At 40.3% G+C, this 18,922-nt stretch overlaps 1 protein-coding gene across 1 annotated transcript; it reads left to right on the forward strand.

Moving 5' to 3' along the window:
* Nucleotides 1-985: 985 nt before the first annotated feature.
* Nucleotides 986-18,884, forward strand: LOC103943205 (sacsin). The gene is made up of 13 exons (XM_009353442.3): nt 986-1,355; nt 1,459-2,185; nt 2,299-8,279; nt 9,286-10,796; nt 10,933-11,196; nt 11,497-11,705; nt 11,787-12,058; nt 12,738-15,774; nt 15,853-15,985; nt 16,293-16,813; nt 16,919-17,827; nt 18,080-18,262; nt 18,395-18,884. Exons 1-13 carry the CDS (start codon nt 1,006-1,008, stop codon nt 18,590-18,592), a joined length of 14,295 nt encoding a protein of 4,764 aa, XP_009351717.1. The 5' UTR covers nt 986-1,005; the 3' UTR covers nt 18,593-18,884.
* The last annotated feature ends 38 nt before the right edge of the window (nt 18,885-18,922 follow it).

Here is an 18,922-nt window from a genome sequence, read left to right on the forward strand (position 1 = left end):
GCAACCAAGACATACTCTTGGTGACATAACCCGTTCAGCATATATTTCACATGTATTCAAAACGATTGTTTTGCATTTTGTCTTTGGTTATAAAAGAGTTTTCTTGAATTTCATTAACTTATTTGTATTTTGAGATTTTCATTGGATGTTGACTTGGGCATATGGCCTACATGAAACGGGCATATGGCCAATAGATGTTTATCATGTGTTGAAAAAGTGGATCGTTTGTTTAACAGATGCTTGAAAGATGGTGGTATGTTTGGTTATAATAGAGCATCTATCCTTGCAACCAAGACACACTCCTAATGGCATCCCCGATCAATAAATTGTTGACACGTATTACGAAAGTGTAAAACAAGAGTACATATTCTTTTCGAATCTAAAAAAACTGAGCCTAAGGATTGATCCAGGCCATTGAAATTTGATCCAACAGCAACAAACAGGGAGCCCATCTAAAATTATAATAATTGTCACCGTTGAATCAAATTTCAACAGCCTCGAATCATTTAATTCTTAGGCTTAGGTTTTTAAGATTCGGAGAACATCTGTACTCGTACAACAATTCCAAAACGATTCTCACCACTACGCTGCGTCTGGTATTTTGTTACAAAAGAGCTTCCTCAGGTTTCATAAACTAATTTGGATTTTTAGATTTCCTTTGGATGTGGCCTTGGGCTGTTGGGCTTACGGATTGCATGAAACAGGCTTCCATATAAATTGATAGCAAAAGAGGCCCAATAAGAAGGTTATAAGGCCCAAACCAAGAAAACAAAAGAGTGATTATGGTTCTTACATTGCGTTTCACGTCACTGTGTGCGTCGGTGTGTTCCGACTTCTGCAAATTTCCCCACTCATTTTCTCGTAGTCTCCCTCCCACAATAGAAAAATCCACCCACCTCCTTCCTCTCGGTCCTCCTGTGATTGCCTCAAATTCCATGGCGCTGGTTATAAGTAAATAAAAAATAAGCAACGATCAAAGCTCGCCGGAGAAGACCAAGATACAGAATGGCGTCTCCGGCGTCGACACCGGAGTCGATCTTTCTCGAAGACTTCGGTCAAAAGGTTGACCTGACGCGGCGAATCCGCGAGGTTTTAGTGAACTACCCGGAGGGGACGACGGTGCTCAAAGAGCTCATCCAGAACGCCGACGATGCCGGCGCTACCACCGTCCGACTCTGTCTCGACCGTAGACTTCACGGCACGGACTCCCTTCTTTCGGCGACCTTGGCGCCGTGGCAAGGCCCCGCGCTCCTGGCCTATAACGATGCCGTTTTCACGGAGGAAGACTTTGTAAGTATTTCGAGGATCGGCGGGAGTAGCAAGCATGGCCAGGCCTCAAAAACCGGCCGATTCGGGTAATTCCTTTTCCATTTTCTCTAATTTCTGTGTAATGCTTGCTGTTGGCGGGAAATTGAGACTTAGGGTTCTGATTTTCTTTTATTTCTGTGTAATTTTCAGGGTTGGGTTCAACTCAGTGTACCATTTAACTGATTTGCCGTCGTTTGTGAGTGGGAAGTATGTGGTGTTGTTTGATCCCCAAGGCATTTTTCTGCCAAAGGTTTCGGCATCCAATCCCGGAAAGCGAATTGACTATGTTTCTTCTTCAGCTATCTCTGTGTACAAAGATCAGTTCTTGCCTTATTGTGCTTTCGGTTGCGACATGAAAACACCATTTGCAGGAACTCTATTCCGTTTCCCTCTAAGGAATGCAGACCAGGCGGCAACCAGTAAGCTTTCTAGGCAAGAGTATTCCCAAGACGACCTTTCTTCCTTGTTTGTTCAGCTTTATGAGGAAGGAGTTTTCACCTTACTTTTCCTTAAAAATGTCATGCGTGTTGAAATGTATGTGTGGGAAGACCGGGACTATGAGCCCAGGAAGCTTTACTCCTGCTCGGTCAGTTCTGCCAGTGATGACATTGTTTCGCACCGGCAAGCAGCGTTGAGATTTCCCAAGTCGGTAAACTCTACAGAGAGTCAGGTGGACTCCTATTCAGTAGAGTTTTTAAGTGAGGCAACAATTGGGACCCAATCTGAGAAGAAGACAGATAGTTTTTATTTAGTGCAGATGCTGGCATCCACATCCAGTAGGATTGGTTCTTTTGCAGCTAAAGCTTCTAAGGAATATGATATTCACTTGCTGCCATGGGGATCAGTTGCAGCTTGCATATCCGATAATTCAGCACATGTAATTTGTGATATCTAATACTTTCATGGTTTCTCTATTTAGTTGCATTTGAGTTACTTTCCTATTTTTAAGATCCAGTAGAACTTATATTGGTGTAATGTGATTTTGTGCAGACTCTCAAGCTTGGTCGTGCATTCTGCTTTCTCCCTCTGCCCGTAAGGACTGGCCTCAATGTACAAGTTAATGGATACTTTGAGGTCTCTTCGAATCGTCGTGGCATTTGGTATGGGGCTGACATGGACAGAAGTGGGAAAATCCGTTCTGTATGGAACAGGCTTCTTTTAGAAGATGTTGTGGCACCTGCTTTTACGCAACTTCTTCTTGGTGTAAGGGGGCTGCTAGATTCCAGGAACTTGTACTATTCCTTATGGCCTAATGGTTCTTTTGAAGAGCCGTGGAATATTCTTGTTGAGCATATATACAGAAACATTTCTAGTGCTCCTGTGTTGTATTCAGATCTTGACGGTGGAAAATGGGTGTCACCAATTGAAGCTTTTCTACATGACGAGGAAGTTACTAAGAGTAAGGAACTTAGTGAGGCCCTGATTGATCTAGGAATGCCTGTTGTGTGTTTGCACAATGGTCTATTTAACATGCTCTTGAAATATGCTTCCAGTTTTCAGCAGAAGGTGGTCACTCCTGATGCAGTACGTTGTTTTGCCAGAGAGTGTAGATCTGTTTCTACCCTGGGAAAATATCACAAGCTTGTACTGTTGGAATATTGTCTTGAAGATTTGCTTGATGCTGATGTTGGAACACATGCATATAACCTGCCCTTGCTTCCACTGGCAAATGGTGAATTTGGATCATTGTCGGATACCTCCAAAGGAATTTCGTACTTTGTTTGCAATGACTTAGAATACATGCTGCTTCAACATTTATATGATAGAGTAATTGACAAGAACATTCCCATCAACGTACTAAGTAGACTCTCTGCTATTGCTAAGTCCTCCAAGGCGAATCTTGTTATTTTCAATATTCAGTGCTTCCTTCAGTTTTATCCAAGATTTGTACCTGCTGACTGGAAATACAAAAGCAAAGTATTATGGGACCCAGAATGCTGTCATAATCACCCCACTTCAACATGGTTTGTGCTATTTTGGCAGTATCTTCGGAATCAGTGCGAGAAGCTGTCATTGTTTAGCGATTGGCCCATTTTGCCAACTACTTCTGGCCATCTGTACAGAACCTCTAGACAGTCGAAATTGATCGATGCAGAAAAGCTTTCTGACAAGATGAAAGAAATACTTGTTAAAATTGGTTGCAAGATCCTGAACCCCAATTATGGAGTTGAACACTCAGATTTATCTCATTATGTAAGTGATGGTAATGCTGCAGGGCTTCTGGACTCTATATATGATGCTGTCTCTTTAAATTATGGCAGCGTAGTAACATGTTTTGATAATTTGGAAGCCAAAGAGAGGGATGAACTTCGTGCATTTTTTCTTGATCCGAAGTGGTATTTTGGAGACTGTTTGCATGAGTCTGACATAAGAAATTGCAAGAGGCTGCCTATGTATAAAGTCTATGGTGGTGGATCTACTCAAAGTTTCCAATTCTCTGATCTTGAAAATCCGCAGAAGTACTTACCACCCTTAGACATCCCTGAGTTCTTTCTTGGAGCTGAGTTCCTTATTAGCTCGTCAGATGTTGAGGTTGACATTCTGTTAAGATATTTTGGCATTGAGAGAATGGGGAAGGCACGCTTCTATAAGCAGCAGGTGTTAAACAGAGTAGGGGAGCTACTACCTGAAGTTCGTGACAGCATTGTTCTTTCCATTCTGCAAAACCTGCCACAGTTGTGTGTTGAGGATGTATCTTTCAGGGATTATTTGAGAAATTTAGAATTTATTCCAACACTCGGTGGTGCTCTTAGGTGTCCTACTGCATTATATGATCCTCGCAATGAAGAGTTATATGCACTGTTAGAGGATTCTGATTGTTTTCCCTATGGTTCTTTTCAAGAGCCTGGTATTTTGGACATGCTACAAGGCTTGGGCCTTAGAACATCTGTGACCCCTGAGACAGTCATACAAAGTGCACGACAGGTAGAACGGCTAATGCATGATGATCAGAAAAAGGCCCATTTAAAGGGCAAGATACTTCTGTCCTACTTAGAAGTTAATGCAATGAAATGGATACCCCATCCTGTAAATGATGATCAAGGAACAGTGAACAGAATGCTGTCACGAGCTGCAACCGCATTCAAACCGCGGAACTTGAAGTCTGACCTCGAAAAGTTCTGGAATGATCTTCGGCTGATCAGTTGGTGCCCAGTGGTAGTTTCTGCTCCATTTCAAACGTTACCATGGCCTGTTGTGTCATCTGTTGTTGCTCCACCGAAGCTTGTAAGATTGCAAGCAGATATGTGGCTTGTTTCAGCCAGCATGCGAATACTTGATGGAGAGTGTTCATCCACAGCACTATCATCTGCTCTTGGATGGTCTTCTCCACCTGGTGGAAGTGTCATTGCAGCCCAACTACTTGAGCTTGGAAAAAATAACGAGATTGTGAATGATCAGGTTCTCCGTCAGGAATTAGCCTTGGCAATGCCAAGGATATATTCAATGCTGACAGGATTGATTGGTTCAGATGGGATGGACATTGTGAAGGCTGTTCTTGAAGGTAGTCGGTGGGTTTGGGTGGGAGATGGATTTGCAACAATAGACGAGGTTGTTCTTAATGGTCCTGTTCATATGGCTCCCTATATACGTGTCATACCAGTTGATTTAGCTGTTTTCAAGGAATTATTTATAGAACTTGGTATTCGAGAATTCTTGAACTTTACCGATTATGCTAGTATTTTATGTAGAATGGCTTTGAAGAAAGAATCCTCTCCTCTCCATGCACGGGAAATGAGAGCAGCCTTATTGATTGTACAGCATTTGGCTGAAGTTCAGATACAAGACCAGAAAGTTAAGATTTATTTACCGGACATGTCAGGCAGATTATACCCTGCCAGTGACTTAGTTTATAATGATGCTCCGTGGTTGCTTGGCTCAGAGGATCACAATAGCCTTTTTGGCGGTCCACCTAATTTGGCACTGACTGGAAGAACAACAGTTCAGAAATTTGTGCACGGGAACATATCTATTGATGTTGCAGAGAAGCTTGGTGTTTGCTCTCTGCGCAGGACCTTGCTAGCTCAGAGTGCTGATTCTATGAATTTGAGTTTATCTGGAGCTGCTGAAGCTTTTGGACAGCATGAAGCCTTGACAACTAGACTTAAACACATTCTTGAGATGTATGCAGATGGACCTGGAATTCTATTTGAGCTGGTTCAAAATGCAGAGGATGCAGGAGCTTCTGAGGTAACCTTTCTCCTGGACAAAACTCAGTATGGGACTTCTTCTGTTCTTTCACCGGAAATGGCAGATTGGCAAGGCCCTGCTTTATATTGTTTTAATGACTCTGTCTTTGGTCCCCAAGATCTCTATGCAATCTCACGCATTGGCCAAGAAAGTAAACTAGAGAAGCCTTTCGCAATTGGGAGATTTGGGCTCGGTTTTAATTGTGTCTATCATTTCACAGACATCCCCACATTTGTTTCTGGTGAAAACATTGTTATGTTTGATCCTCATGCCTGTAATTTGCCTGGGATCTCTCCATCACATCCCGGCCTTCGAATTAAATTTGCGGGAAGAAGGATTATGGAACAATTTCCTGATCAATTTTCTCCTTTCTTACACTTTGGGTGTGACTTGCAACATCCATTTCCTGGAACCCTTTTCCGGTTTCCACTCAGGAGTGCCAGTACTGCTTCCAGAAGCCAAATAAAGAAGGAGGGATATGCACCTGAAGATGTCATATCCCTGTTTGCTTCATTTTCTAAAGTTGTTTCTGAGACTTTGCTTTTTCTACGTAATGTGAAAGTTATCTCTGTTTTTGTGAAGGAAGGAAGTGGACATGAAATGAAACTTTTACATCGTGTCCATAAGCATTGCAATAGCGAGCCCGAAATGGGCCCTAATGGACTGCAGGATGTGTTTAGCTTGTTTGATGGGAATCGGCATAGCGGAATGGATAAAGATCAATTCCTAAAGAAATTGAGAAAGTCAATGGACAGTGATTTGCCATATAAATGTCAGAAGATTGTAATTACAGAAGAAAACTCATCTGGTAGTTTATCACACTCCTGGATAACATCTGAGTGTCTAGGTGGTGCACAAGCTAAGAACAAATCTGCAGTTTTGAATGATAAGTCCCAAAGTTATATACCCTGGGCATGCGTTGCTGCATATTTACAATCTGTCAAGGTTGGTTCGGGAATGAGCGGTATCCCGGAGATGACTGATGCCAGTGCTTCAAATGCGTTTCAAGTCTCCACAGGTTCTTTTCAAGATAGGAAATATTTTGAAGGCCGTGCCTTCTGTTTCTTACCACTTCCAATTAGTACTGGTCTCCCGGCACATGTTAATGCATATTTCGAATTATCATCAAATAGGAGAGACATCTGGTTTGGTAGCGACATGGCTGGTGGTGGAAAAAAACGCTCAGATTGGAATATGTACCTGCTTGAGGGTGTTGTTGCCCCTGCTTATGGTCACATGCTAGAGAAGATAGCACTGGAGATTGGCCCATGTGATTTGTTCTTTTCACTTTGGCCTGAAACAAGAGGATTAGAACCCTGGGCTTTAGTGGTGCGGGAACTCTACACTTTCATTGCTGACTATGGTCTTCGTGTATTATATACAAAAGCTCGAGGTGGCCAGTGGATCTCAACAAAACAAGCCATATTCCCTGATTTTACTTTTGACAAGGTGGATGAGCTTATTGAAGCATTATCAGATGCTGGTCTTCCTCTGGTCACTGTTTCGAAGCCAATTGTAGAGAGATTTATGGACGTTTGCCCCTCATTGCATTTTTTGACACCACAGTTGTTAAAAACTTTGTTAATTCGAAGGAAACGTGAATTCAAGGATAGAAACACAGTGATATTGACCCTTGAATATTGCTTACTTGATTTGAAGATACCCGTCCAATCTGCTGGTTTATATGGTTTGCCGTTACTACCCCTTGCTGATGGTTCATTTACAACATTTGACAAGAATGGGGTTGGGGAAAGAATATATATTGCACGAGGGGATGAGTATGATCTTCTCAAGGATTCGGTTTCTAATCAACTTGTAGATTGTGGAATCCCAGAAGGAGTTTATGAGAAGCTATGTTTCATAGCCCAAAGCGAGGCCTCAAATGTTTCTTTCCTGTCTTGCCTTTTACTGGAGAAACTCCTTTTGAAATTACTTCCGGCAGAGTGGCATCATGCAAAACAGGTGACATGGGCTCCTGGTCAGCAGGGCCAACCAAGTTTAGAGTGGATAAGACTTCTCTGGAGCTATTTGAGGTCATCTTGTGATGACTTGTCACTTTTTTCTAAGTGGCCAATATTGCCTGTTGGGCATTATCGTCTCCTGCAACTAGTTGAAAATTCGAATGTAATCAAGGATGATGGCTGGAGTGAGAACATGTCATCTTTGTTGCTGAAAATAGGATGCGTTTTCCTGAGCCAAGACCTTCCGATAGATCATCCACAGTTGAAAAATTTTGTGCAGTTGCCAACAGCAATTGGCTTATTAAATGCACTTCTGGCGGTTGCAGGTAGGTCAGAGAACATTGAGGGGCTTTTTCACAATGCATCGGAAGGAGAGATGCATGAACTTCGGAGTTTCATTCTTCAGTCCAAATGGTTTATCGAAGAAAAAATGGAATATAAACATATAGACATCATAAAACACCTTCCTATGTTTGAGTCATATAAAAGTAGAAAACTAGTAAGTCTGAGTAATCCTATCAAATTGCTTAAACCTGGTGACATTCAGGAGGACTTTTTGAGTGATGACTTTGTACGCGCGGAATCAGAAAAGGAAAAAAGTATTCTGAGAAGATATTTAGAGATCAAAGAACCCTCCAGGATGGAATTCTACAAAGATCATCTACTTAACCGCCTGCCAGAGTTTCTTTCAGAGCCGGGATCTCTTTCAGCTATTCTGCATGGTGTACAGCTTTTAGTTGAAGCGGATAATTCCTTGAAATCTACACTTTCTGAAATACCCTTTGTCTTGACAGCCGATGGGTCTTGGCAGCAGCCTTCCAGGTATAACTTACGTGATCTAAGTTTATATGGAATATATAAGTTTCTTTCTTATAAAAAAAATAAACCTCTTGAGTCCTATTTATAGGTTCTAAGCTTTAGGTTACAAATTTAAAATTGAACTTCAAACAGCAAACAAAACCCTGACACAAATAGCAGAGAAGAGAGTTAAGAGACTTCTAATTTAGATTTTTTGTGATACAGGTTTCTAGTACTAAATACTAATTACAGTGGATTCTTATGGTTTGGTCCTTGGTGCAATTTAACGTTCTTAATCCTAGTGGTCTTCTTGACCACATATTTTGTCCTCTTGTTTTATTGTCTTTTGCAATAAAATACTGTCTTAGTAAAAAAAAAAAAAAGAAAAAAAAAAGAGGGTTCTTATGTTGTCAACGTTGTTTATTTTATTTATTTATTTTATATAAGCAAGTTCAAGTTGGTGAATGAATAAGTACAAAGTTGCTCAAATTCCATGAGTTAGTGTTGAACCAAGATGAAATCCATCCTGTTATATTCATTTCTAGTACTGTTTATTTGTGCTGTCCTAGTATTAGATAAGGCATATGCTGTGGTGTAGATATAGGTAGGGGTTTTTGTTTTTTTGAACAAAGTGACAGAGTTGTAGTTTGAGTTTGTTTTTTATGAGATTTATATTAACAGGATGGTGGACATCTTGTTCCCCGACTGTTTATACATTGTTTTTTGATTACTATTATTATTAACAAAGTTTGGTAAAAAAGGAAAAAGAAAAAAGACCAAGATTTTATCCAACACCTTTGGACCTATAAGATCCTTCTTAATATTGATGCTTAGAATTTTACATGTATGTCTTGCTCTTCCATATCTATGTAAATGGTATCAAGATGAAGTATATAAATATGTTTTTTTACATTAGTTTTGAAGTTCCAAGGTCATCTATTAACACCACACACTATTTTCACCATACGTGCCTTACATCCTTTAATTAGCTTATGGTTATAATGCTATTTGATGTATTATTGTTTCACAGGCTCTATGATCCTCGAGTGCCTGCACTTAGGAAGGTGCTACACAGAGAAGTGTTTTTCCCTTCTGACAAATTCTCAGATACAGAAACTTTGGATATTTTAGTTACGCTTGGACTCAGAAGAACTTTGGGCTATTCTGGTTTGCTCGACTGTGCTAGATCAGTTTCTTTGTTGCATGATTCTGGCGAATCAGAGACGCTAAGCTATGCAAGGAGGTTGCTTGTTTGTTTAAATGCTCTTTCACTTAAGCTCTCGATTGGGGAGGAAGGAAATCTTGATGAGTCAAAGAATTCAATTTTCCACAAGGACAATGCAGCTGAGGATGGCGATGTTATGCATGATGAGTCTCTTAACAGAAATGGGAACCAAATTTTAGAGGATTTGGACATAGATTCTTTCATAAGTAATTTGATTGATGATCAGCCAGAAGAGGATTTTTGGTCTGAAATGAGGACTATTGCTTGGTGTCCTGTATGTGCTGATCCACCTCTAAAAGGAATCCCGTGGTTGAAGTCCAGTAACAATGTATCACCCCCATGCAAAGTGAGACCTAAATCCCAGATGTTTGTGGTATCCTACTCAATGCATATACTAGAGGGTGAATCCTGCTCGTTGTACCTGCAACAAAGACTTGGTTGGATGGATCGCCCAAACATACATGTTTTATCCACACAGTTGATTGAGCTATCCAAGTTATATAGACAGCTCAAATTACATCCATCTGATCTACCTGTTGTTGATGCTGCACTTTCTGATGGAATTCCATCACTCTATTCAATGATGCAAGAGCATATTGGCACTGATGAATTTGCAGAGCTAAAATCAGCATTAGATGGTGTTTCCTGGGTTTGGATTGGGGATAACTTTGTTGTTCCAAATGCTCTTGCATTTGATTCACCTGTGAAATTTACACCATATTTGTATGTTGTACCTTCTGAATTATCGGAATTCAGAGATCTGCTCATGAAATTAGGTGTGAGAATTAGTTTTGATATTTGGGACTATTTGCATGTCTTACAACGATTGCGAAATGATGTGAAAGGATTTCCGTTGTCAACAGATCAGTTAAATTTTGTCCATTGTATCCTTGATGCTGTAGCAGATTGTTGCTCAGAGAAGCCACTTTTTGAAGCATCTAACACTCCAATCTTAATTCCAGATTCTTCTGGAGTTCTTATGGATGCTTGCAATCTTGTGTATAATGATGCACCATGGATGGATAGCAGTACTCCCATTGGGAAATATTTTATACATCCAAGTATTAGCAATGATCTGGCGTGTAGGTTGGGGGTAAAATCACTTCGCTGCCTCTCTTTAGTTGATGATGACATGACTAAAGATCTTCCTTGCATGGACTATGCTAGAATAAAGGAGCTTTTGGCATCACATGGGGACAATGACCTTTTATTGTTCGACCTACTTGAGTTGGCAGACTGCTGCAAAGCCACTAAGCTACACCTAATCTTTGACAAGAGGGAACATCCTCGCCAGTCTTTGTTGCAACACAATATGGGTAACTGAAATATTTGTATAATTTATTGTTGAATGAGTTAATTTATTTCCTAACATGTGATTAGGTGTAATGTTCTTCTAGTTGCAAAGCATATGAATTAAGCTTAATTTTGTTTACAAAATTGTGATTACTGCAGGTGAATTTCAAGGGCCTGCCCTATTAGCCATTCTAGAAGGGGTTAGCTTGAGTAGAGAGGAAGTAAGCAGCCTCCAATTTCTACCTCCATGGAGACTAAGGGGCAGTACACTTAACTATGGTTTGGCTTTGCTTAGCTGTTATTTTGTCTGTGATCTCCTCTCAGTGGTTTCTGGTGGCTACTTATACATGTTTGATCCTCGTGGTTTGGTGCTTGCTGCACCGTCAACCTGTGCTCCTGCAGCAAAAATGTTTTCTTTGATAGGTATTTGTTCATAGGCCATTCATTCAATATATTGTCTGCTCCCCAAGGATGATGTTGCACCCATATTTAAACTTTTCTGACAATCATTATGATTTCCCTAGTGTTTTTTAGCTTTTATCTTTTCTTTTTGTAGTTTTTTTAACTGACTCAGAAATGCCTCAATGACAAAAGTAATAGTTTTTATCTTCTTATTGACCACTTTGTTCTGTGGTTGTGGTGTGGTAACTTAACATCATGCCACAGTTTCATCTCGTGATCAGTAGAATTGAAGACAAGAACTTTCTAATGCTTGGTCTTCAGGTACTAATTTGACTGACCGGTTCCGTGATCAATTTAATCCCATGCTGATTGGTCACAATATGTCATGGCCATCATCGGATTCTACTATTATTCGCATGCCTCTGTCTTCTGAATGCTTTGAACTTGGATCAAGGAGAATAAAGCAGATTAGTGACAGATTTATGGAGCACTCTTCTAGATCACTTATATTCTTAAAGTCGGTGATGCAGGTATTGTTAATGTTTAATTTTTCTGTGTATGTAGCTATTAATCACAGCACTTTACTTCATAATACTTTTATTTATGATCAGGTGTCAATCTCAACATGGGAGGAAGGAAACCCACAGCCTTGTGAGGACTGTTCAGTTAGCATTGATTTGTCATCTGCTATCATGAGAAATCCCTTTTCAGAGAAAAAGTGGAGGAAGTTTCAAATATCTCGATTGTTTAATAGCTCCAATGCTGCAACAAAATTGCATGTAATAGATGTACATTTGAACAATGGGACTGCAAGAGTTGTTGACCGATGGCTCGTTGCCCTCAGCCTAGGCTCTGGGCAAACGAGAAACATGGCTCTAGATAGGTATGTTATGGAAGAAAGTGGATATTAGATTTTTTTTATTCCCTGATCTGTCGCTGCAGAGTCTACAATTTAGAAGTTAAAAGTTGAAAATATACATGTGATGCTCCCCCTTTGATTAGTTTGCGAAGTCAATACTTTGAGGGCAGGACAATTGATAGTGGAATCAGTGATTTCATATATATGGCAAACTTAGATGACTTGACGGGTAAAGTTGCATTAAGTAAGCTATCAGGATCTGTAAATTTGTATGGCGTTTGCTTTCTGTACAATTTTAAGTGATAAATATAAATTTCTAAAATCATTAACATTAGTTGCATTCCGTGATTTAGAGGTGCTTCATATTCTTTTTTGTCAATTGGACCATCCAGGATAGACAATAATCCGTACTGTCATTTTCACGCACTTTTACTCCTTAGACTGGATTTCTCCATGCAAAAGGATCCAGTCCTGTATCATGGGTCAACTGGAAAATTGTTTGACTTAACATTATAAGAATTCTTATGGTTCCAGTAATGACTTTGAACCAAGGGAGACCATCTTGTTTTAAGTATGGCTAGAAGCATTGAGCTGTGAAACTTGCTGACATGGAGAATATCCTTCTAAGGAACTTCTCAGATAAGTTTCTACAAATGGTTCTCTACAATAACGAGCTTGATGAAATCCACCTATTTCTTTGCAGGCGATATCTCGCATACAACTTGACACCTGTTGCCGGAGTTGCAGCACATATATCCCGTGATGGCCATCCTGCAGATGTTTGTCTAGCAAGTTCTATCATGTCCCCTCTTCCTCTGTCTGGTGGTATAAATATACCTGTTACTGTTCTTGGATGTTTCCTGGTTTGTCACAATGGAGGTCGCTCCCTTTTTAATTACCAAGAAAAGCAAGCTTCAGAAGAGGCACGGGCTGATGCTGGAAATTATTTGATGGAAGCCTGGAACAGAGAGTTGATGTCATGTGTGCGGGATTCCTACATTGAATTGATATTGGAAATCCAGAGGTTAAGAAAAGATGCTTCTAATTCTTCAATCGAATCAAGTGTAAGTCGTGCAATCAGCCTGTCTTTGAAGGCTTATGGAGACAAAATTTATTCCTTTTGGCCAAGGTCTAATGTGCAAAATATGGTCAAACTACAAGGAAATGGTTGTAGTTTAGTTCCAATGGAAGTGCTGAAACCAGAATGGGAATGCTTAATTGAACAGGTGATAAGGCCTTTCTATGCTCGTGTTGTTGACCTTCCTGTGTGGCAGCTTTACTCTGGAAACCTTGCCAAGGCTGAAGAGGGTATGTTTCTTTCACAGCCAGGGAATGGGGTGGGTGGTAATCTGCTTCCAGCTACAGTTTGTAGCTTTGTAAAGGAGCACTACCCTGTGTTTTCAGTACCTTGGGAGTTGGTAACTGAAATTCAAGCCCTGGGGATTACAGTTCGGGAAGTGAAACCTAAAATGGTTCGGAATCTTTTAAGAGTTTCTTCAACATCTTTTGTTCTCCGATCAGTTGATATGTATATAGATGTTCTTGAGTACTGCTTGTCTGATATTGAGATTCGGGAATCATCTAATTCAAATGGAAATTCTCTGACAGTTGACCACAGTAACTCTAACTATATCCATAGGGAAAGTCAAGTTGTTGGTAGCAGTTCTGCTCCTGTTTCAGTCCCTAATATGCATAATTTTCCTGCATCGTCTATGCAGAATGCTAGCAGTTCAGGAGATGCAATTGAAATGGTAGCAAATCTGGGGAAGGCTTTATTTGATTTTGGCCGAGGAGTTGTTGAGGATATTGGTAGGGCTGGAGGGCCCTTGGCTCAGAGGAACATGGTTGCAGGTAGCAGTAATGGCATCTATGGAAATGGAGACCAAAATCTTCTATCAATAGCAGCTGAGCTTAAAGGTTTACCATTCCCAACTGCAGCAAACCATTTGACCAAGTTGGGCATTACTGAACTTTGGGTTGGGAACAAGGAGCAACAGGCGTTGATGGTTTCTTTGGCTGAAAAGTTTGTCCACCCTAAAGTATTGGAAAGGTCAATCTTGGCTGATATTTTTTCAAATGGTGTGCTACTATCATTATTAAAACTGCAAAATTTCACTCTTCAGCTACTGGCCAGTCATATGAGGATAGTTTTTCATGGTAACTGGGTGAATCATGTAATGGGCTCAAATATGGTTCCTTGGTTTTCATGGGAGAATGATACATCAAGCTTTGGTGGTGAAGGAGGTCCTTCCCCCGAATGGATAAGACTCTTCTGGAAAAATTTCAGTGGCAGTTCAGAAGACCTCTTACTCTTTTCTGACTGGCCCCTCATTCCCGCTTTTCTTGGTCGGCCAATCTTATGTCGTGTTAGGGAGCGTAATTTGGTTTTCATTCCACCCTTGGTTAGTATTCCAACATCACAAGAAGGTGCCTTGGAAATGGGAGCAACTGGAAGCAATGATATGCCTGAATCTGAATCTGTTCAAGCTTACATTTCAGCTTTTGAAGTAGCTAAAAACACTCATCCTTGGTTGTTATCATTGTTGAATCTCTGCAACATACCTATATTTGATATAGCTTTTATGGACTGTGCTGTTTCATGCAACTGCTTCCCTGCTCCTGGCCAATCTTTAGGGCAAATTATTGCTTCCAAGTTGGTTGCAGTTAGAAATGCTGGCTATTTCTCTGAACTTACATCCCTTTCAGCTTTAAATTGTGATGCACTTTTTGCACTTTTGGCTAATGACTTTTTGTCAAATGGCTCTAATTTTAGAGGGGAAGAACTTGAAGTTTTACGTTCGCTTCCTATATATAAAACAGTTGTGGGTTCATACACACGATTGTTTAGTGATGACCAGTGTATCATTTCTTCAAGTTCATTCCTTAAAACATATGATGAACGTTGTCTCTCCTATTCCACTGATTCAGTTGAATTTTCATTACTTCGAGCACTTGGAGTCTCTGAATTGCATGATCAGCAGATTTTAATAAGGTTTGGCTTGCCTGGGTTTGAAGGTAAACCCGAATCTGAAAAGGAGGATATACTAATATATCTTTACACAAATTGGCAAGACCTACAAATGGATTCTTCTGTAATTGAAGCTTTAAAGGAGGCTAAATTTGTAAGGAATTCTGATGAGTTTTGCACATATCTGTCTAAGCCCAAGGATTTATATGATCCTGGCGATGCTTTACTAACATCTGTTTTCTCTGGAGAGAGGAAAAAGTTTCCAGGAGAAAGGTTTAATTCAGATAGGTGGCTTCGCATTTTGAGAAAAACTGGTCTCCGAACTGCAACAGAATCTGAGGTGATACTTGAATGTGCCAAAAGAGTAGAGTTTCTTGGAACTGAATGCATGAAGTCCAGAGATTTGGATGATTTTGAGGATTTAAGCAATGCTCAGAATGAAGTTTCAGTGGAAGTTTGGACACTAGCTGGATCTGTTGTTGAAACAGTGTTCTCAAACTTTGCTGTCCTCTACGGCAACAACTTCTGCGATCTCCTTGGAAAAATTAAATGCATACCTGCGGAATTTGGTTTTCCAAATGTTGTTGGAAAAAAGGGTGGCAAGAGAGTACTCACTTCATATAGCGAAGCCATTCTGTCAAGGGATTGGCCTCTGGCTTGGAGTTATGCTCCCATTATTTCAAGACAAAATTTTGTTCCTCCTGAGTATTCCTGGGGATCACTCCAGCTTAGAAGCCCTCCATCTTTTCCTACTGTACTAAAACACTTGCAGGTAACTCTGGCAGGTCCCTTGTGTATTCATCTAAGATGATGGATTGTGTGCTAAAATCTTTCTAACATGATTTTCCAGATTGTTGGAAAAAACGGTGGTGAAGACACACTTGCTCATTGGCCAACTGCATCAGGCATGATGACTATTGATGAAGCTTCTTGTGAAGTGTTAAAGTACTTGGATAATATTTGGAATTCCCTCTCTTCTTCAGGTAGACTCCATTCTTGGCTTTTTTTTTCAATTGCTGTCTTGTGTCATTTCTTAATTCATAATCTTCACATGTACTTGATCTTCTGTTTTCGTACATTATTACTATTTCTAACCTTTAGCCCAAAAAGAATAAAAAAACCTTTGGTGTTGGAGGAAATATCTCATCTCAACTGCAAATTGCTGTGTTGGTTAATTCTGCCAACTCTTTTTAGTTTTTGTTCTCGTTTTACTCTTTTACATTTCATAGTCCATAAACATTTGTTACTGTTAATCAGCTTTTTACATTCTGCTTTCTTTGGTTTGTGCAGATAAAATGGAGTTGCAAAGAGTTCCCTTTATACCTGCTGCAAATGGAACGCGCTTGGTGACAGCAAACATGCTTTTTGCCCGTCTAACAATTAACTTATCCCCATTTGCCTTTGAGTTGCCTACTTTATATCTTCCTTTTCTGAAGGTTCTCAAAGATTTGGGACTTCAGGACGTGCTTTCAATTGAGTCTGCGAGGGATCTTCTTTTGAATCTCCAGAAAACTTGTGGATATCAGCGTCTAAATCCAAATGAACTCCGGGCGGTGTTTGAAATTTTGCATTTTATCTGTGATGGGATTGGTGAAGACATGTCCAATGGGCCCAGTTGGACATCAGAAGCAATAGTCCCTGATGATAGCTGCAGACTTGTTCATGCTAATTCCTGTGTGTATGTTGATTCCCATGGATCCCGATTTATAAAATGCATTGACCCTTTCAGGTTAAGATTTATACATCCAGACCTTCCAGAGAGATTGTGCATTGTCTTGGGCATTAAAAAGCTGTCTGATGTAGTCATTGAGGTAGCACGATATTCTGACACTTAATTACTTTTTATATTAGCTTATTTGTTTTGGTCAAATTATAGTTGTCTTTATCTTTATTCAAAATTTGCTTTGTCAATGTAGGAATTAGATCACGAGGAGCATTTGCAGACTTTGGATTACATTGGGCCGGTTCCAATAGCAGCCATCAGAGAGAAACTGTTGAGCAAGTCACTTCAGGGTGCTGTATGGACTGTTGTAAATAGCATGGCTAGTTACATTCCTGCAATTAAGAATTTATCTCTTGGTACCATACAAAACTTATTAGAAGCTGTTGCAGAGAAGTTGCAGTTTGTTAAATGCATTCATACTCGTTTTTTGCTTCTTCCAAAGTACGTAGACATTACACAAGCAGCAAAGGATTCCATCATACCAGAGTGGGTTGATGGATCCATGCATCGAACACTTTACTTCATTAACCGGTCAAACACCAGTATATTAGTTGCTGAACCACCACCCTACATTTCGGTTTTTGATGTTATTGCAATTGTTGTGAGCCTGGTTTTGGGGTCTCCTACTCCATTACCTATTGGGTCTCTATTTGTCTGTCCTGGAGGCACTGAAACTGCAATTGTCGATATTCTGAAACTTTGTTCGGACAAGCAAGAAACGGAATCAACTAGTGGCAGCAATGGTTTGATAGGCAAAGAACTGTTGCCTCAAGATGTTCATCAGGTACAATTTCATCCATTGAGGCCCTTTTACGCTGGAGAGATAGTGGCATGGCGCTCTCAAAATGGAGAAAAGCTCAAATATGGTAGAGTTCCAGATGACGTCAGACCATCAGCGGGCCAAGCACTGTACAGATTCAAGGTGGAAACCTTAACAGGTGTGATGCAGCCTCTTCTTTCTTCACACGTTTTCTCATTCAGAAGTATAGCGATGGGCAGTGAGACTTCACCAATGCCAGTGGATGATAGTCATGCAGTAGTTAATAGCAGAACTCATGTCGAAATGCCAGAAACTTCTGGAAGCGGCGAAGCAATATCTCAGGTTTGTTCACCTCTGGTGTTGCCACCAACTCGCCATTATTGATTGTGTACTATCATGATTGCATATCTATTTAATGGAAAAATACTTGGGAGCTCAGATTTTTCCCAACTCTCCCATGAGGTGAGATCCATAATATTGTGGGACCAGGGGAATCACTCCAAGTGAGAAATGGGAAATTTTTTGAGAAATAGTTGTGGGTTATAGCATCTTTCTGTTGCATTTCTGTAACTCGAAATGGTTCTTTGTGGGCAGCTGCAAGCTGGCAAAGAGCTCCAGTATGGCCGAGTATCAGCTGAAGAACTGGTGCAAGCCGTACAAGAGATGCTTTCTGCAGCTGGGATTTATATGGATGTGGAGAAGCAGTCCCTACTGCAGAAAACAATAACGCTGCAAGAACAGTTAAAGGAGTCCCAGACAATCCTTTTGCTTGAACAGGTATGCGATTGAACTATACGTATTTACAAATGATTGTCGTATCCTTTTGTTACATAGATAGTAAGCTACAAAAAAAAAATAAAAATAATAAAAATAAAAAAAAAAATCATATGATAGGATTAATTTGTTCAGGAAAAAGCTGATGCGGCAGCAAAAGAAGCCGATTCAGCAAAAGCAGCATGGCTTTGTCGAGTCTGCTTGACCGCTGAAGTTGACATAACTATAGTTCCTTGTGGCCATGTACTCTGTCGGAGGTGCTCATCTGCCGTTTCCAGGTGTCCATTTTGTCGACTCCAGGTCTCCAAAACTATGAGAATATTTCGGCCGTGATCAGCCTGTTTCATTGGGGAAGAGGTTGTGATGTGTATATATATTCAGTTTCGAAAACGATAGTCTCCTCTCTTCCATTTGATTTCTCTACTGTTTTCTTTTGCTGGAAGGGGGGAGTTAGCACGAGGAAATCATTTGAAAGCAGCAAGGGGAAAGGAAATAGGTTTCGTGAAAATATAGGAAAGATGAATTCGATATTGATTTTTACCGTACGAGCAAAGTTTCTGTATGCCCGTCATGTGTGGTATTGTGTAAATAGCGAGTTAATTCCCCTCCATCTTCTTCACCCTCATCTCTCTCTCTCTCTCTCTCAGTCCAGCAACTCGCTTT

Source organism: the organism of the source record quoted next, unplaced genomic scaffold (genome assembly GCF_019419815.1).
Source record: "Pyrus x bretschneideri cultivar Hongxiangsu unplaced genomic scaffold, Pyrus_bretschneideri_v1 Contig22, whole genome shotgun sequence".
NCBI lineage: Eukaryota > Viridiplantae > Streptophyta > Magnoliopsida > Rosales > Rosaceae > Pyrus > Pyrus x bretschneideri.